Here is a 22,513-nt window from a genome sequence, read left to right on the forward strand (position 1 = left end):
TGTGATACCCAGCTACTCAGGAGGCTGAGGCAGGCGAATCGCTTGAACCTGGTAGGCAGAGGTTGCTGCGAGCCGAGATCGCATCACTGCACTCCAGTCTGGGCGACAGAGCGACACTCCTTCGCAAAAATAAATAAATAAATAAATAAATAAATCAAAATAATTCTGTATAGAAAATGTATCAAAAACAAGATTTTTTTCATAAAAAACTATTTACAAACCTAAAATATGTTCTTTTAAAAATAATATTGTAAAATTCAGAGGTTGTTTAAAGATTATTTCAACAAATAGATTTAGGAAGAAAATTAAAACAAGATAAAAAATTAGTAAATAGATGAGAGAGATGTGACAAAAGTTATGGGTATGAAAATGTATTTTTGGCAAAGAAGGTTAAAAAATTTTGTAGAAAAAAAATCTTGTGTGATAATTTTTGTACTAAAGTAAAATGCTTGTTTTAAAAGGGGCAAGCATAGGACAAGATTAAAATTCTTCGGGAGGCTGAGGCAGGAGAATGGCGTGAACCCGGGAGGCGGAGCTTGCAGGGAGCTGAGATCCGGCCACTGCACTCCAGCCTGGGCGACAGAGCGAGACTCTGTCTCAAAAAAAAAAAAAAAAAAAGATTAAAATTCCAAACATGCCAACAATGGTCTGAATAAATCATGAAAACAATTTTAAAGAGGAATTTATAAATTTTGTTTGTAATCAAGTTGTCTATAACTAAATGTATTATTTACAAGTTATTTAGTATTAAAATAAACTAATATGAAACTAAATCTTTGTCCCTTACAGAAACAGTATGGTTTTATTGAAATGTTGATTTGCTTTTAATAAAATTCAAAAAGTTTTGATTTTTAATTTTGAAATCTGTTTCTGTAACAGTCATCTTCTAAACTGCAAACAGTATCTATTTCTGACAAATTTCTTCCTGAGATCCAATTAATTTCCCTGTTTTCAGGTTGGAAATGCTGTCTTTTTTATTTAAAATGATAATGTTACTTCTAGAGGTAGATTTTTTCTCTTAAAGTATTTTAGATTCATATCTCCGAAGTTCAACTTTTGCTGTATCTCACTGCACATGATTTTCAGGTTGTGCATTATTGCCTTCAGCTTTCCTTCTTTCTCCTTTTGAGAAGGTAATTTGTTCAGTTGTCTGTCTTTTGCACATCCGCATTCTGACCAGAAGACAATTTGAGATTTTTCTGCAGCACATGAGTATATGCAGGCTTTATGGTTTTACAGTAGTTCTTCTTGGGCTCCATAATCTCAAAGCCAAACTTCCTATAGAAGTCAATTGCCGACTCATGGCTGATCTGGACATGCAGATAGATGTCAAAAGTGCCATATTTTTCACGTTTAAGACATGATTTAACATTGTAGTTCCTATTCCTAGCCTTTGGTAAGGAGCCAGATATCCTAGTATCATGATGTAAAGTCTTTTCTGATTCTGTGAATGAGCTACCCTAGAGTACACTGCACCTACAGGAACATCACTGAAATAGGCAAGTTTTGATCATTCACCACCTCCATCACATCCTTGTAGAACTTACCATTGTAGCTGACTGAAAAGATCACCTGATTCAGTCTCTTCAACTGTTTAATATTGTGTGGTGTCCCATCTCCCAGCTCGATCCTGCTACTTTTCATCTTCCCCACCTGCTGAGGCTTTTGTTATCACCAGCAGCAAATCAGTCATAGTTGCTGCTCTCAGTTCAAGACACTCAACCCCACAAGATGGCGTCCTCGCCTGGGCAGGGAGCTGAGCAGGTGTCAGAGGCAGTGCGTCCCTAAGTCTCCCGAGGGGGTGAGGATGTCTCGCACCACTGAGCTGGTGCCACTGCTTCTCCACACATGCAAATGGGGCTCTGGGCTCTAAAATGAAGATTTTCTGATCTATAATTAAGTTTGAAATTTCTCAGTTCGGCCCATATGTCAAGAACATACGTCTTGTTAAATGATTAGTCTTATTTAGTAAAGTATAAGGGGAAAACACTGTCAAATACTAAGTGATGCTAAATCTTCTTTCAGTTACATTCAGGGGTATGTTATGTATATACTTGTTTCAAAATCTACATAAACTTACAAAAATCTAATATATTGTCAGTCATAATTTTGGTTGATAAGCTTAATCTTCTTTAAAGTTATATTTGTATGGATGTATTATTGATGTGCGCATTTTATGATTTTCAGTTGTATCACATTTACAAAAGTCTGATAGCCTTGATGTGATTCAGCCAGTCATAATTCTGATATTTTAAAATGTAATAGGTAATAATAATAAATAAATTTCCTTGTCAATTAAAAACTTTCATCAGATTTTTATCCATGACTATTCTAGCTCTTTGTCATTCACAATTATTGCTTTAAATTCTTCTCTAAAAGTATTTACAATTAGCTATAATCCAAAATTGCCTTTCACGGAAAGGACTCTAACAAGTATTCTTGAGCAGATTTATGACAACTTTAAAGGCAATGACATAAATAAAAATGTCTAGAACTCTGATTTTAAAAACTTATAGGTTCATAAAACTTATGGATTAATAAAACTCATGGTTCATAAAACTCATAGGTTCATAAAACTGCTAATCAAGATCAAGCAATAAAAATAACTGATGAAAAGTGTTTTTATTATTTTATTTAAAACATTTAAAACATTATTGATTCTTTACGTAGTTTGTTTTCAAGATTTAAGAAAAAATTATCTCTTAAGCTATAGATGATTTACACAAATTTGGTAAAGGATAATTTTGTGAAAAAAATTAAAACCCTTTGATTTCTCTCCCAATTTAATTCCTTGACAATTCAAAAACTATTCGTAAGTATTCTTAATTTTTATGACAATCTATGTAATAACATAATTTCAGTAAAAATCTGATTTATCTTTACAGGAGGACACAATCAGAAATATTGGTCATATTACCATGGATTTGACTGAAAATATGTCATATTTGAAAATTTGCATAAAATGCCAGATTTCAACAGTTTCCAGCCTTACAAGGAATTAAGTAAAAATTATCACTTCCTGACAGGCCTAGGAACCTTAAGATTGTAAGCATGTAAACAAAATCCAAAGTCTGCCTTGGTTTGGCTTTCTAGCTTAAGAGGTTTTTATATCTGAGATTTTTATGTGATCAAGGCAGAGCAAAGGTCATGTTTCTAAAGCAAAGGTATAATATATCCATTATTCGGTTATAGCAGTTTGCATTGCTTTTAAGTTCGTGTTATTTACCTGTAGACTACACTAAATTTTCAATTCTTCTAGATTCTCCCAATACAACTTTCTATGGAATTACTAAAAACAGAAACTTTTTTTGTTCCAAAAGCCCTATAAGCTGAAACTAGATAAATTTTAAGGAACAAGCCTCCTGCCTCATATATGGACCACAGAAAATGTTTACCAAACCGCCTGATATCATAATCAGAGACAGTCAAACTACAAACCAGGGCAAAAAGTTGATGTCTTAATGCCATAGGCAGCTTTTCCCATGATGTCAGAATAAAACTCTATAATGAGGCTCCCTATTCTCAGGCCTACCTTTTTCACTTGGCAGCATAAAAGGCATTTGATTTATTCAATTGGTTGTCTTTAAGCCTAGGGTCAAAACTATTACACAAATTGGGACTTTCATACTACTGTTAATTTTACTCTGTATTTTCCACTTCTAAACTTTGTGTGTGTCACTCGTTAAATTTTTCCAGAAATACAATTTCTAACAAAACAATGCTGACTCAGCACTTTTGAGATGATGGCAAAAAGATTATGCAACAGACAGAACTGAACTTAATAATGAATTCCAGGTAGACTTAGCCTGTGATTCTCTTCCTTCAAACCTCTCATGTTGCTCAGTATGGCTAATGGGGTTTTGTCATTTACTCATAGTCAGTAAGCACTCTCTCTAATGTGAGATGGGATTAGGAACTCAGAACAAGTCTATTTTGGCACCAAGAAACATTAAAACTTAATGACAATATGAATTACTAGTGGTGCTTTTGGAAAAATATTTTGATTAAAAGGGGGAAATGTGAAAGTTGTCAGAATCAAAATGGAGTTATGTTTAAAAACAAAAACACACATACACATGAACTGACAAAGCCATAAAAGGCTATGAAGAGAGGGTTCTCATGCTTGTATGCCTGATAACAAAAATATCATAAATGGTGGCAAAAATCACAACATTGCTCAAAGGCCATCACAACCTTAAAAATATGTACACTTCTGCAAGGACATCTGTCCAGCAACTGCCTGTGCAACCTCAGACTAGTATCACTCTTATTACTGATTTTTGAAGCCAAAGATAATTATCTCAAAAATTATGTAATCCTCCTGAATTCGTTTCTCTATAAAACCGTTTGTCTTCCTTTTTCTCTTCCTTTTTTCTCTTAACCCACATAATTAATATGACACTTGCTTTCTCATTGCAATGCTGTAATCCTGAATATTATTCTCTTTTAGGGAGCCTCTCTTATTTAGGCTGACATGCCCCATGGGATGATTAACACATAGACCAGAGCTGACAATTTACTTTTTCTACCTTGTTTCCTTAAAAACTTGTCTGCTTGGTTGGTTAATTCATCACATATGAGTGAAAGTGCCACAAGTGTTATGTGAGTGTGTATATGTGTATACACTTTCGTAAACTTAAAACCAACTGATTTTTATCTTTTATTCAAGGAAGGCCATGTGTATAGTTTGTTTACATAAATTTTATAGTAAATAATGTAGAAAGGATATATAGCATGTCAACTTTTGTAAGACTATACCATTGAGCACTAATGAATAAGACAGGTACAGGAACCTATCTGAACATGTCGCATTCCATTGAAAAGGGAATTTGCTGATGTGATTAAGAATCATGAGATGAGGAGGTTTTCATGGATTATCTGTGTGAGTCCACGACAATCACAGGGGAGGGAGGGAAGAAGAAGGTGAAAGGCAGAGGAGACACAGCAGTGGAAGCAGAGGTCAGTGATGAGATTGCTAGCTGGAAAGGGAACATAAGCTAAGTGCTGTACGCAACCTCTAGAACCTGGAAAAAGCAAGAAAACAGATTGTCCCTAGAGGTTCCAGTAGGAACACAGACTGCCAAACATCTTGGTTTTAACCTCGTGAGATCCACTTTGACCTTCTGACCCCCAGAAATGTGGGATAACAAATTTGGGTTGTTACAAGCTACTATGTTTGTAGTGATTTCTTACAGTAGCAATAGAAAATGAATAAAAAAAAAAAAAAAACCACATTATTTTTACAAAATACACGTGTAAGCCAAATTAAAAGGTAGAAAACACTGGAGTACTTATTTACCTTAACTAATTTAGTAATATGCATAACATTGGTATAAATGTAAGAGTGAGTTTAGCGCTGTTACTCCAATGCTGTTCATCTAGCCAGACCCAAAAGAATTGTTTCTAATGGGAATTTTAGTTCTCTGGTTACAATGATATCAGTTGATGAAGCCAAGTACACACATCATAAAGTAGAGAAAGATACACAAATAAACAAATAAGTAACATAAAGGCAAATGCCATCGAACTATTATCAATGTTGCCCTTGAGACCAGAAATACTCCTTATATAGTGTGTATTCCTTCAGTGATTCTGCTACTTTAAGGCTAAAGTTAGAAGTTGAAATACTGATCTCAGTCACACAGTCTCTGGATAGGGTATGCTTCTAACCTTCCTGAAAATATTATGACTGTACTTATTTCCCAGACTACCTTTATTTCACATATAAGTGCCACTCTCCCTCGCTCCATCATGCATTAGTAGCCTTCTACATGCAAAGGGATATAGTTCATAGTAACTATTAACTTTCTTTAAAAAAACAGGAGGACTCTGAAGAACTGGCGACATTGTAAAGATAATATTCTTTTAAAAATTTTTGTCTAATAAAATTTTATTTCAAATTACACTGAATGAAAATGCTAAAAGTAGTGCTGCTTGGTATTGTAGTTTCATAACAAAGGCAATTAACTTTACACAAATGTTTTATGATGAGATGGAAAAAAATTGTGTGTCTTACTTGAGTGAACATCAACATTTTGCTTTGGGTGCACACACCAACTGAGAATAATGAAAAAAGAAAATCCCCTTTAAAAAATTTGTTAGCCTGTTTTCCCTTAAGTCTCATTTCCACGTGTAGTTTTTCTGTGATAAAAATTTATTTTTAAATACAAGATAAAAATAGTTCCACAAAAGTTGAACTTGATGGATAAATGCTACAAAACTAAAAATATAATTTTTAGTAGCTGAACAAAATATGTCTCTTGCAAGGAGGATGATCTGTGTTTTGACCACCTTCCAAGAAATGATGCCACATACCTCCACACGCACTACCACGCTTTCTCTTCCTTGTTTGAAAATTATTTTAAAAACCCTTTAGTGGCTTACATTTTATCTATGTCTACAAACTGATTATTTGCAAATTATTTTTTATTATTTATAGACATTGTTTTCTTGTTTGGGTATGTGAGGTTGACATAAGAACAATTAAACATTTTCCACTAAAATGAATGGAATTTCTAACAATTTCTTGCCACTTTTTTTTTTTAAAAAAAAATAGCAGTTTTCAGGAAAAAAATGAAAAGCACTAAAGGAGGATAGTTTTAGTTTTAAATTTACATTAGTTTGAGTGATCGGCATGGGTTATCTAGGAATCTCTTTAGTGCATCTTTCACGTTTTTGTTCCTTAGGCTGTAAATTAGGGGGTTCAGCATTGGTATGACCAGGGTGTAGAAGACCGAGGCCATTTTGTCAGTATCTAATGAGTGATTACTCCTTGGTTGCAAATACATGAAAAGGAGAGTCCCATAGAACACAACCACAGCTATCATGTGAGAAGCACACGTGGAAAAGGCTTTTTGTCGTCCTTCTGAGGAACGTATCCTCAAAATGGTAATAACAATGTTGAAGTAGGATATCAGAACAACGATCATGGAGAAAAACAAATTGGTCCCTGAAAAGATAAACACTGCTGTTTCTGGAATGTAGGTATCAGAACAGGACAATGCTAGCAAAGGGACATCGTCACAGTAAAAATGGTTGATGATATTGGAAGAACAGTATGACACAGAGAACACACAGGAAGAGACAGTAAGGGCTGTGATAAGACTCTGAAGGTATGTGAGGGACACCAGCAGACGACATACCTTTGGAGACACCACTACTGCGTAGAGCAGAGGGTTGCAAATAGCCACGTAGCGGTCATAACCCATTGCAGCCAGCATGAAAATCTCAGCCACAATGAAAACCAAGAATCCACCCAGTTGGGCTGCACATCCATAGTAAGATATGGTTTTCTTGGTAACCAGGAAGTTAACCAGCATTTTAGGGGCAATGACAGTAGAATTGCAAAGATTAATGACAGCCAAGTGTCGGAGGAAAAAGTACATGGGGGTTTGAAGTCGAGAGTCGACACTGGTGACGGTGATGATGCCCAGGTTCCCTGCCACCGTCAGCACATAGAGCACCAGGAAGACCAGGAAGAGAGGAATCTGGAGCTCAGGATCATCTGAGACTCCCACAAGAATGAATTCCGTCACCCATGTGAGATTTCCTGAAGCCATTTGTATTGTTGCCTTCATCTTTTACCTGAGAAAGTTGAAGGAAATTAATGGATGATAAAATTGATGTTTCTATTAGATGCTAGGTTGTTAAATATTTCCTTTGAAATGAGTTTATTTTGTTTTACAAACCCTTAAAAGTTTCAGAACCTAATTGTTTTTCTCCCCATGTTTTCATAAACTTCAGAAATAAAAACTCACCAGACAATTAAGAGTCTTAAAACTGGCCGGGCACAGTGGCTCACGCCTGTAATCTCAGCACTTTGGGAGACCAAGGAGGGTGGATCAGCAGATCGAGCACATCCTGGCTAACACGGTGAAACCCCGTCTCTACTAAAAAATACAAAAAATTAGCTGGGCGCAGTGGCGGGCGCCTGTAGTCCCAGCTACTGGGGAGGCTGAGGCAGGAGAATGGCGTGAACCCAGGAGGTGGAGCTTGCAGTGAGCCGGGATCGCCCCACTACACTCCAGCCTGGGCGACAGAGCGAGACTCCGTCTCAAAAAAAAAAAAAAAAAAAGTCAAGTCTGAAAACTGTTTGGATGAGCAATTTATGTATTCACTATTGGATATAGTTTATATTGAGTGAATACATATTTATTTGTTTTATTATATGTTTTATTATTATGCATTTATCAACTATATTAGCATATGATATTGGATGAATATATGTGCATTTGATATTAATGTATATTCACATGTACTATATGCATAGATTAGCATATGATATATACACACATACATACACATGTAATTTATTACTTACAATTTTTATTTGTGTGTTTCTGTCTGTGTTTCCAGTGATAAGAGAGAGCAGCCTTTAAGAAGTTGATGAGACAGAGTGACCACCAGTTAGTTATCTTTTCCTTAGCTTCCACTGGTGACTTCTCCAGCCCATACCTTGTCATTAATAATCCTTGGGAATTTCAACATTTCAATGGGAAACACTTTCAGTATTCTGGATTTTGTTTTATCAGTTTCTACCACATATTGTTGCTTCAGCTGTGCAGAAGGAGGCCTACACTTCAATATTTTTCCTTCTGAGTGTAATTCTGAAAGTCAGAATCCTCTTTACTTAAATCATATTTCATTACTTCTGTTAAATAAGCCAGTCCTGTCCTATCATTGTGACTTCTTTTACTCAGACTCTTCTCTAGTATTGTTTCAGAAGTCCTACTCTCCTTTCCCTTTCTAGCTTGTGCTTTTTCATTTTAAATTGTTAAAGTTGTTTTATTTAATTCCTATTACTTACAACTTTTATTTGTCAAAGTTAGATTACTTTGATTTATTACACTTGTAAAGAAAAACGAGTGGGGAAGGCTGTTAATATTTATTTAGAAAGTAACATGTATTGAGAATTATGCTAGGAATTTTGAAATAGTTATTCTGCAGGAACACCGTAGAATATAGGTAGATGGTAATTATTTTAATGTCTAATAAGAAAATTGAGTCTCAATGAAGTGAAATTTCTCAAAAACACTACGTAAGACATTGTTCTAAACTGTATGGTTTTATGATTTTGTTTCTGTGATTGCTTGATTGTGCTAGTCTACCAATTAATACTCAAAATTACTCAAAAATACTATGTAGACATTGGTCTAGACTTCATGTTTTTATGATTTTGTTTTTGTGATTTTGTTTATGTGATTGGTTTTAGTCTACCAATTAATACCTAGGTGATTTTTACCAAGCATTGTATTCCTGTATTATTCAAATTAAATGAGATAATGTACACAAATAGATTTGTTTTTATAGAGGCTGGTACCAAGTGAATGTAAAATATGGATGTTACCTTCAGTTTTTGTTATTAGCATGCTTTGAATGATTTTCAGTGAGGGTTCTTAATCCAGTAATTCATTCCACCTTACTGAGTGCTTTTACAGTTAATACAGAAATAGCAAATTAATTATGCTACTGCATATTTTTTTAAAAACTGGGACCTACAATATCTAGCTACTTTTTTAACAAACAAAACATGCTGCCTTGCAATCAGATTGTCTCTTAAATCTTCAATGTTTCTTTGTTATGATACATTACTAAATACATCAAATACAAGTCTGAGAAACTGACCTGATTGTGTGCAGCATCTGTCCTCTATCTTTTGTTTCTTGCCACTGTACTTAAAAAGAACTGCATGTCTTATAAGCAGGCAAGCTTATGATTTAAAACATTGTGCTAACAATTACTTTGATCAAAATATTTCCTGTTTGCTTGCCACAAACAAAGCAACTCAGTGCATTGTTCATTCTGACATTTATATTCCATAGACACCCTTAATTTAACAACAAAAAAGAACATCATGAACAACAGCAATTATTTACTGCCTACTCTGAATTTGTGCAATTAGCTCAGGGAAGGAAGAGAATTTGCAAACATTTAATATCTTTACCCATTATTAATTTCTCCTCTTCTGAAGCATGACTGAGGGCAGAGGTGGAGTTTATTATTATTTCAGCAAGTATATGCCATTGATGTAAAGTTTCCTTAGAATGGGGCCCAGTTTTCTCCTGTTGGGTCTTCTTTCTTTTAGAATATTTTGAGTTAGAATTTTCCTGTTAAGAGCTATTATAATTTTTCACAAAAGTTTTTTAAATTAGTTTTTGAAAAGAAATATTTATAGGTCTACCAATATCATGAATCTCAATATAAAATAAATAAAAATATACCTAATGTTAATAATTTCAGCGTCAATTTCACTGTAAAAAGTGTCACCCTTTGGATGACATGTTATGTTGCAAATTAACTCTTAAATAGCTTCTGAGAAGATTTCAAGACTATATTTCATTGATGTCTAATTGTGGAGTTTGTGTTAAGCTTGTTGAGACACAGGTCTGGTTTGAGACAAGCACTGAATCTCAATATGAGTTTTTGGCATCTATCAGGGAGATTGACTATTAGTACCAGGGAATCTTTTCATCCTAGGATTTTTCACCCCAGGGAATGCAAGAAGAAAAGCTCATTTTCATCAGTGTCAAGTAGTCTTGAAAGCCCTTTTTTGAAACATCGAATCATATGCATCGGAGACACATAAGATACTTCCCTTTTCATGTAGCATTCTCTCTAAACATCTCAGTTCTAAGGCAGAAAAAAATTACTATTCATATTAAAGTGGAATATACTAACTGCAATGACTACTCACTATTTAGTATAAATGTTCAAGCTGTCTAGTCTATCAATAGAGATGTTATTGTTTATGTTGTATCACTGTCACTTCCAATAAGAAATCAGTGGGCAGATACTTGATTTACTTGGAAAAGAAGACAAATTAGATATCATTTCAGTCCTGAGCCTGATTTAAATTGGTAAATCCTCAAAGATACTTGATTTTTACATGAAGCTTACTAAGAAGTAAAATATTTGGTGTAACCTACCCAGGTAGAGAGATCTGGCCAGGCCCAGACCCGAGGTTCCTGCTCGAAGCATGCTGGAGTTTTTCAAGTGTCTGAAGTCTCTGAAGACCTTCACGCTGAATGTGTTTGTTTCTAGATCCCAGTCCCCAAGCATGACAACAAGATTTTCCAAATAAAAATCTGATTCCCTGGGGAAAGACAGACAAACAGATTCATTAGCCAAGATTCCACTCAAAATTTTACCCAAAGAGTGAAAATGTGGAGATTGCCTAGGGACTCAGATAATACTATTAAATAAAAAAGAATCCAATTACTCCTTATAAAATGAGAATTGACACTGCTGGCCCTGCGTTGAAAAAATTAACAGATAGAAAACACTGGATTCTGGCTCCAATGGTCAATTTTAATGTGAATATTGGGAACAGAACTAAATGTAACCCCCATATTCTGCATCAAGAGCAACTTCTGACATATAAGTCATAAAAACCAAGTGATATAAAATATAAATTCAACATGTTAGTGGTTATAAAAAGTGAATATCAATTTTTAATTAACTTCTTAATGTGACCAGAAGGGCTATTAGTTAAAATTCTTATTCTACTTATCATATATTTGGTCTTATTTCTAGTGATTAATTAAAATTATTTGGTTGGAAAATATGTTTTTTATATGATCCTGTGATCTTCCCTCAAAGCATATAGAAACATCATAAGTATATACTGATAATATTTCTTTTTTAACTCACTGTGTGGAATTTTCTAGTCTGTAAGCATTGTAGATGCAAAAGGTACATCTGCAATTACATTCTAGACACTGTATTTCCATCACTCAAATTAAACAATACTTTTATATTAAATGCTTTATTATTTAAAAATAATTGATCATTAAATACAATCTAAATTTGCAGTTAACTTATTCTCCCATTTCCATTTCCTCCATTCTATTCAGAATTAACCACTTTTGACTATCACAACCTTATTATTATTATTATGCTTTAACTTCTGGGGTATGTGTGCAGAATGTGTAGGTTTGTTACATAGGTATACATGTGCCATGGTGGTTTGCTGCACCCATCAACCCATCGTCTACATTAGGCATTTCTCCTAATGCTATCCCTCCCCAGACCTCCAGCCCTGACAGGTCCTGGTGTGTAATGCCACCCCCCACCACTACGTGTCCATGTGTCCTTATTGTTCAACTCCCATTTATGAGTGAGAACATGTGTTGTTTGGTTTTCTTATGTTAGTTTGCTGAGAATCATGGTTTCCAGTTTCATCCATGTCCCTGCAAAGGACATGAATTCATTCATTTTATAGCTGCATAGTAATCCATGGTATACATGTACCACATTTTCTTTATCCAGTCTATCATTGATGGCCATTTCAGTTAGTCCCAAGTTTTTGCTATTGTAAATAGTGCTGCAATAAACACATGTGGGCATGTGTCTTTATAGCAGAATGATTTTTAATCCTTAGGGTGTATACCCAGTAATGGGATTGCTGGGCCAAATGATATTTCTAGTTCTAGATCCTTGAGCAATCACCACACTGTTTTCCACAATGGTTGAGCTAATTTACACTTCCACCAACAGTGTAAAAGCATTCCTATTTCTCCATATCCTCTCCAACATGTTGTTTCCTGACTATTTAAAGATTGCCACTCTAATCGGCGTGAGATGGCTATCTTATTGTGGTTTTGATTTGCATTTCTCTAATGACCAGTGATGAAAAGCCTTTTTTCATATTATTTCTAGCTTGATTTAAAGTTAAACACATGTGACTCTTACTTTCACTTGAACACTTGGTAGTTATTGTAGCATTATTAATTGGGTTAATTTCAATATTGTGTGTCTCAGGAAATTGGGAGACCCAAAGTCTGAGAGATTGATTGATTAAGCTTGCCTTCCTATATGGGCACAGTTCATGGTGCCCCAAAACAACTAAAATAGTAATCAAAGGTTACTAATCACAGATTACCAAAATATATAATTATAATAAAGTTTTAAATATCACAAGAATTATCAAATGTGACATGGAGATACAAAGTGGGTACACATTGCTGGAAAAATGGTGCCAATAAACCTTCCATTTCCAAAAAAGAATAAAATCCCACAAAATCTGCAAAAATCAATAAAGCAAATTTCAATGAAATGAGCTATGCTTGTATAAGCCTTAGTACTATCTGAAGTTTCAGGTATCCACTGGAGGTCTTGGAATATATCCCCCATGGATCAAGGGGTACTACTATATTATATATTTATATATGTATTTATGTTTATACACAGTCCTATACATATGAGGTGTGTATATATATAAATATGTGTGCATATACATGTGTATATATGTGGATATATATGTATATGTATGTATATACATTTGTATGTACATATGTATGCATATATACATGTGTATATATGTATCTTTACATACATATATACACACATACACACACATAAATATACACAAAACACATACACATACCTAGAATCTAAATAAATTTACATTGGTAGAACAAGAAGGCATAACAAAGTTATTACATTTATTTAATTCTCAAGATATTCTTGAAGGGCAACCGGGTTAGAAACTGTAGATCTAATTAATGTTTTTTTTACTTTGTAGGTAAGCATATTGAAACTAGAATAGGGAAATAATTTTCATAATTGTTCACGTATTTATATATTTATAATTAATTTTGGGCCTATTTTAGGGAGAAACAGAAAACTTATATCAGGGACTATAAACACCATGAAGAGAAACAAAGACAAAGACAGGGATGAAATATTATGTTGTGGCAAGCTTTGGACATATTTTAGAGAGGGTCTAGACTGTAACTTTATGATGTGGGGATATCAGAAATAATATCTGAATGAAGTGATGTAAAATGACACTGAGAATTCTTTTCAGTGACCCACTTTTAAAGATGAGCAGACAACGAAGATGACCTTTTATTATGTCAGAAATCAATTGACCATATATGTGTGAATCTGGTTCTGAACATTTTATTCCATTTTATTAATTAAAGTGTATTTTTTTTACCCAATATCTCACTATCTTTGCTATTTTAGCTTTGTGGTAAGTCCTAAAATCAGTCGTATTCACAGATTATGTAAACATTCCAAATTTATTCTTTTTCAAAACTGTTTTGACTCCCTTAAGTTTTTCTTTTCACTTTTACATATAAATTGTAGAATCAACTTCAAAAAGTTCTTAATTTTAACTGGAATTGCACTGAATCTATAATGAGCTCATGATCTTAATTAATAGATAGTTCACAGTCTGCCTTCCAGTATCAACTTTCTTTTCTTTATATTTCACATTCAGATTCCATAAACCAATATTTCCTACCTACCAATTTACAACCCCTGGGTATGGAGCCCAGCTAGACATCTATGTATTTTTCCATAATTTCCCCAAGACTTGCTTATGTACATAGCTAGGTAGTAGCTTATACATTAGTATGTAGAATTCCCCAAGACAAGACTAAATTCAACTCAAAAAGTTTGACCTTTATCTCTGCCAGAGCTCTAATATTCTAAGGTTCTGTTATATAGAACATTATTATCTGTACACCATTCCCTCTCTCCTGTCAATATTTCCTATTCATGTATTCGTATTTCTTCTCTTCTCAAGGAATAGAACACTCAAGGAGTCTAAATCTGCTTCTCATACAACTTAGAAGTATAGCACTTTAAAGTTAAGAAAGCAAACTTTATTGAAGATTGTAAATCCTGTCATAAGTTACGCTTGGATGTTATTTTATCACGTCTCCAGGATTTCCAGAGAATGTGCATGTTATCTTCCCAGAAAAAGCAAACTGGAAATCAGAGAATTTATTATCTTACTGGCATATAGCTATTTAGCATCAGAGTTGAGACTATATCTTGTATCATTAGGTTTCTTTTCCACTGATGGATCACTTTTTTTTTTTCCAGCCAGAAGCCAAAGTTCCTTCAGGTAATCATTTTCATCATGTAGTTCATTACTCCACAAACATTCACCTGTTTACTATTTTAAAAGTATTCCTGATACCTTTCTGTCCCAGAAAAGAATTAGTGTGTTTCTTCGATGGGCCTCCCTGAGGACTTGAAGAGCTTGAGAAGCTGGTATAAGAATCCACATGCATAACATTAATCACGTACCTAATTGAGTGAACAGTTTATTTCCACAGGTAGGAGGAAAACCCCTTTATTACATATAACACATTATAGAAGCTATATTATGTTTGAAAATATATGCTTTAATATTTAAATATAAAAGAGAGGATTCTATTAATCTCAAAATTTACACCACAAATTAAATCATATGCCTCCTAGGATATATATCACAGAAAACATAAAGGACTTCCTACATATTTTGGTGAATAGAGTCATAAATTAGAAATTTGTTTTAATTTTTTCTGATGAATAGTCAAAATGGCAGCAGGATTAAGGGACAATGTTTCACATTTAGAAAAATTATTAGCTAGAGAGAAAATTAACTTTCAACTAGCTTTTGGGTATATTTCACTTTGGGTTCAATTTATTTTATTTTCTGATACAGGAATACCAGAAAAGTTTAAGTTTATTATAAAAGTTAGGTAATTGACTAAGAAGCAGATTTAGTTATTTTAAATTTTCATACTCTATTTAAGCTTAATATCTTTAAATAATTTAATAACACAAAAATGCTATTTTACATAGTTTCTAGGACATAACATTTCTAAAACTATGGCGGTTACATCAGGGTTGCACCACGGTTCTATTAAAATATTGATTTTGTAAATTCCTGTTTATATTATTATACAAATAAAAATTTAAGTCATAGTTTATATGTATGTATTATTCACATGTAATATAAAAATTTATTAAAATTGATCTTAATGCATCTCATAAAAAAAGAACTGTGCAATCACCTCATGTTTATGTAGTTGAATGAGGTATACGTGCAAGTTTTGTCCAATCTTAGTTATCCTTTAGTTTGGAAGGAGAAGTAATTTTTCCAAGTTTATGCTGCTAAACATGACATTTTAATATAGGGTTTTAGAGTCGAAGTATAGTTCCTAGTATTCTACAATTGCCTTATTTCAGATATCTTAGGAAAATAAAGTCTGGAACTGTAATGTAGCTGACCTTTCTCCTGTATGTGGTGGTAAATATGTATTTTGTAATGGATTCCTTTGGTAGATTATTAGTACATTTTTCAAAATTCACTGGCATATTTTTTTTTGAATCATGTTTCTTGTCTGCCTAATTCCTGTTTGTTCCTGAGTCTTGTCAGTGAACGTTTGTAAATATCCCATTGATTCTTCTAATAATGAAAGAAAGAGAGAGAAAGAGAGAGGAGAAAATATAGGAGAAAGAGAGGATAGGAATTTGTATAACAGAACTGTATTTTTTATGACTCAAAAATACATTAATACATAAACTATTGATAACTTAGTAAGCTATTAACACAAAATTACTTAATATATTTGTGTATATGTGTGTTCTCACGAGTAATATGTAAGTATTCTGGATTTACAACACAGAAAGTGGAATTTAACTGAATTATACCTTTTACTGTAGAATTTTCTAAGAATCACATGAGAATTTTTGTTTTGTTCTGTAGTCCTTCATTTATGAGGGTATTTATTTTATATATTAGAAAAAATCTTGCACATGGATCTGTCAGAACATTTCTGTAACAATATATAAAAATACCTGGCCTTTCTCTTCTAAAAGTGGTTTTAGTCTTATTTGTTCATTCTCTTCTTAATGCATGGTCATCTTAATATGACAAAATTTTGGTATGTTTCACATCATGAATATAAATCATTTGTAAGTCACTGAATTCAGACTGGACCTACATATGACAGAGTTGTCACTCCTTTTAAAACTTTCATAATCTATGACATGCTAAAAGAAAAACTAAATTACCTTGCTTAAATCTCCCCTCTAATTTTACCCCCTAAATTTAGTATGTGTAGTACTAAACTGTTTCAATAACAGGTTTTCAGTGTAGATACAGGAGTCCCTTTAACCTTGCTACCTTATTTTCTTTTATTTATTTTTGGTCATGTAATTATCTTTCTTCATACTCCTCAATGTGAAACAGAATAACATTAGGAAAGAAATCCAGATATCAAACACTACTTTCTCGCAAATATACTAATGTTATATTTTTAGCCAGATATTCCATCATTTTTATATTATTGGTGATTTTTATTTCATAGTAATTTTAGAAACTCTAAAAGCAACTATAATATGTTAAAAGAATGGCAATGATTTATCTTTAACAGAAATATGTTTTAAAATACATCCAAGGACTTTGCAAAAATAACAAACATATGAATTATTAGTAAGATGCATCTCACATTGTTATTAAGTTGAAATTTAAAAACAGTTATGATAAATAAGGTACAGAGGCCAAAACTGACAAGTAGGTGATATATATTTCAGGAAGAAATAGTCCTGAAAATAAAACACATTGCACTGTTTGTAAAGAAGTTACATCTATCTCTAGAATATGGTCTGCTCTTCTATTTAATGGAACAAGATAATTGCCAGAACAGAGTACATGAAATGATTTTATTTGAAAAGGCTACTGCATGCAACAAGTTGAAATGTATGTCTGACTTATCCCCATTTTCTAGTCATCTGGAAGCCTTTTAAATTATGTAATTTTGATATTTTAAAAAATTTAAATTGAACTGTGCTGTGAGTGTGGTTCTCCTATTTTAAAAATTGTGAACATTTACAAAAGACATCTCATGTACTTCATCACAAATCTAAGACTGTACTCAAGTGTGTGCTTTCCACTATGACATATTTAGTTTTAAATATTTCTACATTCAGTAATCTTTGTGAGCTTTAGGACATAATATGAGAGCAAGTGGTAAAAAATTCAAGAGAAAATTAACTGGAAAATAAAATCACTTTAATTAGCACGGTTTTTTAAAAACATGATAAATTTAGCCAATAAATTAATTACATATTTTTTCCTTTTACTTATACAAAGAAATTCATCTCTTTGGCTCCAATTACTTCATCATAGTCTACTTCATTACTATCAGGGAAATTATTATGCTTAAGAAATAAAACAAGGATACAATTGAATGGACTCCATTTTCACAGGCTATAATCTTTATAATCTGTAAGTAAAAACTGAAATGAACAAGTTGTCATCAGGTTTGGATATATACAAGATTCCATTGAAGAACAAGACTGAAGTCACCATGTTTATATTGACAGGCTTCACAGATGATTTTGAGCTGCAAGTCTTCCTATTTTTACTATTTCTTGCAATCTATCTCTTTACCTTGATAGGCAATTTAGGGCTGGTTGTATTGGTCATTGAGGATTCCTGGCTCCACAACCCCATGTATTATTTTATTAGTGTTTTATCATTCTTGGATGCCTGCTATTCTACAGTTGTCACTCCAAAAATTTTGGTCAATTTCCTGGCAAAAAATAAATCCATTTCATTTATTGGATGTGCAACACAGATGCTTCTTTTTGTTACTTTTGGAACCACAGAATGCTTTCTCTTGGCTGCAATGGCTTATGATCGCTATGTAGCCATCTACAACCCTCTCCTGTATTCAGTGAGCATGTCACCCAGAGTCTACGTGCCACTCATCACTGCTTCCTACGTTGCTGGCATTTTACATGCTACTATCCATACAGTGGCTACATTTAGCCTGTCCTTTTGTAGATCCAATGAAATTAGGCATGTCTTTTGTGATATTCCTCCTCTTCTTGCTATTTCTTGTTCTGACACTCACACAAACCAGCTTCTACTCTTCTACTTTGTGGGCTCTATTGAGATAGTCACTATCCTGATTGTCCTGATCTCCTATGGTTTCATTCTGTTGGCCATTCTGAAGATGCATTCTGCTGAGGGAAGGCAAAAGGCGTTCTCTACATGTGGCTCTCACCTAACTGGAGTGACAATTTATCATGGAACAATTCTCTTCAGTTATATGAGACCAAGTTCCAGCTATGCTTCAGACCATGACATCATAGTGTCAATATTTTACACAATTGTGATTCCCATGCTGAATCCCATCATCTATAGTTTGAGGAACAAAGATGTAAAAAAGGCAATGAAAAAAATGTTGAAATTGGTTTACACATGAAGAATATTTTTAAAATTGAGTAAACCTAAAAAAAATGTTGAGTGTCAGAGTTCACATCTCTATATTTTAGGTAAAGTATTTGCATACCAAAGAATAGTTTCAAAAAAGCATTAAGCATTAAGCAGACTGCCAATGCAGCATTTTCAAATTTAAACAAATTGCATCACATACATGCTAATTAATTTGTTCGTTCAGAGATCTATATTAAATATTATTTGATATATATTGTTGTTACCAATCACACACTACTAACAACAGCTTTCACAGTAAGTAAAAATCAGTTACACACTTATAACTAGTAAGTGAATCCTACAGAATCCTGGGAATTGATAAATGCTTACATGGCTTATTAAAAGTTTTTGTATTCATTGTGGAGTTACGTCCTCAATCTATAATCCCTAAGAAGAAATACCCAAATTTTACTTTACTTTCCCTAAATGTGCCTTCATAAACTGAGATCTAGTCAAGCTTCTAAACATGCCTTTAGCTGTGTTTATTTCTACATCCTAAAGTTTTTCCATGATTAAATGTTTTCCTTGCCCCTTTTCAACCACAGAAGTTGACTGTATTCATTGTGAAACTATATTGGTTGTAAATGCTAATATTCATTGAGAGTGTTCTGAAGGCTCAGGAAACACTATACCCCAGGAATGAAACCACAATGTATGTATAAATGACTGCTCTAGGGTCTGACAAACTAGCATGTCCTTGCTCACTTTGTAGTCCTGCCATTATCTTGTATCTACTTCATCTGTAAGAAATGACTGCAATGTCATCCTTCCACAAAATTTACACCTAGTGAACAAGCCCGCAGAATGGAAATTATTTTGCTTTACCTCTACTCACATCTGGCTCTACTTTATGAATTTCACTTTAGTAAGTTTTGTTACAACATCTGAAGATTCATTAAAAATGGAAATTAATTGTTTTTCAATAAAGCACACACTTGTCCCTCCAAGGATATTTTTATGTGAATTAACCAGAATGATCCAATCATAACATAGTAACCACACAGAAAATTTCAGACATCAGTTTCTAATCTTTATTAATCAATTATGCAAAGAGAACCTAACCCTCTCTATGTGAACGAGCAAATGCTTGCAGCCAAAATCTGTACTAAATTTCCTCTTAAAAAAATAAAACCTTTTAGATACAAAACTCTGATTACACTGTAGACAAAATTTTCTTTTAAAATAATAAGCTATTTGAATATACAGAATCTTAAAATACAGTTTTCTGTTTATGATCTTTTGGGGACAGTGTTCTGGAAGAAAATTAAATCTGCTTCAAAAATGTGTCTAAATAAATAGCTGTCTCACAAAATTTAAAATTTCTGCAGAATTCCAGAATCATTTACTTTTTTGGAGGGGTTTTCAAATTATGGTGTCAAAATTGTTGGGTAATGTTTTAGTCAAGGTTGCTATCTCCTTTTTTGTTGTTTTGTTTCTCTTTCAAATTAGCAAAAATAGTCATTCTTTGAGAAAGGAATAGGTGAGCATTAGGTAAAATGATGCACTGACATACGCCTAAAAATATCTGGTTAATAATGCATTCAACAAACTCATTCAGAATTTGTCAAGTTAACTAGTATGAAAAGTTTTACTATCTCTTTTTATCCTAATCGATTAGAAAACAAATGGTGTGAATAAGCAGTTTCCAATGACCTGCTATTTGTTCAGGTCAAGGTGAAAAAATGGTGTATTTAACTCTCATGTCAATAAAACATTGTTACATATCTCAGCTCAATTACCTTTTCCCCAAAAAGAATTATTTGACTCACTCTGACCCCATGGAGCCTCTCTCATTTATCACAGTTGCTATTTAGCATGTGGTGTTGTGAGTTTATAATACATTATCCAGATCTACCATGATGCTGACATTGTAAATTGCATAAAAACAGGAATTGGGCCTATTTGTCCTCAAAATTGTATCCCTGAGTCCTAAAAGAGTACCTAGAACTTATGGTTTGCTGACAAAATATTTGTTAAATAGTGAATACATGAATGAATTATACTTAATACCAATAATTAACATATGCTTATTAGGTATTGGACAATCATGTAAATGTTTTTACGATATTAACTTATGTAATTCTCATAACTTCAGGAAGTGATTGTAGTAATTCCCTTTAACAAAATTGAGGAAACAGCAGCACATAAATTTTAAGGAGTTTGCTCAATACCACATAACTCTAAAGGGTGATGTCAGGATTCACATCTAAGCTGTCTGGTTACAGAGTTTCTGTTTTTAAGCTTGTTATACATGGAATGAAAGAACAGATTTATCTTTTCACTTTACCAACTTTATTAGTCATCTTCCAGAGAGCATGATTGAGAGCATTGAAGCTCTTCATTAAGTCTGTGGCAGAAATAAGAAGAAAAAGGAATGTATTTTAAAAGTACTGAAAATGTGGTTTCCACTGGATTTGGCCATTCATTCCATTCATTGAGATGTAGAAGTTTCAAGAAATCAGTATGTCAAAGCGGTATCTGTACTCTAATGTTTATGGCAGCATTATTTGCAGTAGCCAAGATATGGAATGAACCTAAATGCCCATCTACAAATGAACGCATAAAGAAAATGTCACACACACACACACAAATGGATTATTGAGAAATAAAACAATGAAATCCTGCCATTAATGACAACATGGATGAATGAGTGAAATAAGCCAAGCACAGAAATACAAATACTGCACAATCTCACTCATACGTAGAATAAAAATAAAAAAAAAAAACCTTGATTTTATAGAAGTAAAAAGTAAATGAAAAGTGGTTATCAGAGGCTGAACAGGGTAGTGGAGACTAATTAAATGAGGTTAGTTGATTTATATAAAATAACAATTAAACAGGAAAAGTAAGGTCTGATGTTTTATTACACAGTGGGGTGACTGTGGCAGTAACAGTATAGTATGTATTTTAAGATAGCTGGCAAATAATATTTTAAATGTTATTCTACAAATAAATGATAAATTTTTAAAGTGACATTCTAACTACCTTGATATGATCATTTTACAATGTATACATGCATTGGAACATCACTGTACTCCGTACATAAATATGTACAATTATTTTTGTCAATTATAAATTTTAAAGTTCATTAAAAATAAAAGTTATTGGAAGTGAAATTGCATCTGGATTTGACAATTCATTTTATTTACTGAGACCTTTTGAATTTGCAAGTTTTGAGCCTATATGATAAAACAAGACAAAGATAAAAAGTAAAAGTGAGAGAAAAAAAAGACAGAAAAAGGAGAAGAAAGGAGATAGAAAGGAAGGGGACACACTGGAAAGATGAATATTGTAGAAGTTCAGTGGATAAGATCGGTTATATGTAAACTGATTCGGAGGTTCCATTACGTTTTTAATGCATAAAACTAAAACTCCAGAAGAATATTGCAGTGGTGAGTGGAGAGTTATCCAGAAAAGAAACATTTGAAACCACAGTATTGGGTGGGATTTTAAATGATATACGGGACCTCTGCTTCCACACAGAATTTGGAAAGCAGCAAGTAA

At 33.2% G+C, this 22,513-nt stretch overlaps 2 protein-coding genes and 1 pseudogene across 2 annotated transcripts; 1 reads left to right on the plus strand and 2 right to left on the minus strand.

Moving 5' to 3' along the window:
* Positions 1 to 889: 889 nt before the first annotated feature.
* On the minus strand, positions 890 to 2,179 carry LOC101004267 (annotated as a pseudogene).
* A 4,197-nt stretch (positions 2,180 to 6,376) lies between these two features.
* Positions 6,377 to 7,844, minus strand: LOC101003917 (olfactory receptor 8J2). Its single transcript, XM_003909885.3, has one exon. The coding sequence runs from the start codon at positions 7,575 to 7,577 to the stop codon at positions 6,612 to 6,614; it is 966 nt and encodes a 321-aa protein (XP_003909934.2). The 5' UTR covers positions 7,578 to 7,844; the 3' UTR covers positions 6,377 to 6,611.
* Positions 7,845 to 13,419: 5,575 nt separating this feature from the next.
* Positions 13,420 to 21,524, plus strand: LOC101004971 (olfactory receptor 5T3). The gene has a single exon (XM_021925763.2). It carries the CDS (start codon positions 18,030 to 18,032, stop codon positions 18,996 to 18,998), a length of 969 nt encoding a protein of 322 aa, XP_021781455.2. The 5' UTR covers positions 13,420 to 18,029; the 3' UTR covers positions 18,999 to 21,524.
* The last annotated feature ends 989 nt before the right edge of the window (positions 21,525 to 22,513 follow it).

Source organism: Papio anubis, chromosome 12 (genome assembly GCF_008728515.1).
Source record: "Papio anubis isolate 15944 chromosome 12, Panubis1.0, whole genome shotgun sequence".
In the NCBI taxonomy this organism is placed as follows: domain Eukaryota; kingdom Metazoa; phylum Chordata; class Mammalia; order Primates; family Cercopithecidae; genus Papio; species Papio anubis.

Bases quoted from the DNA above. Each gene is read 5' to 3' on its own strand.
- LOC101003917 (XM_003909885.3), bottom strand. From the start codon at position 7,577: ATGAAGGCAACAATACAAATGGCTTCAGGAAATCTCACATGGGTGACG.
- LOC101004971 (XM_021925763.2), top strand. From the start codon at position 18,030: ATGAACAAGTTGTCATCAGGTTTGGATATATACAAGATTCCATTGAAG.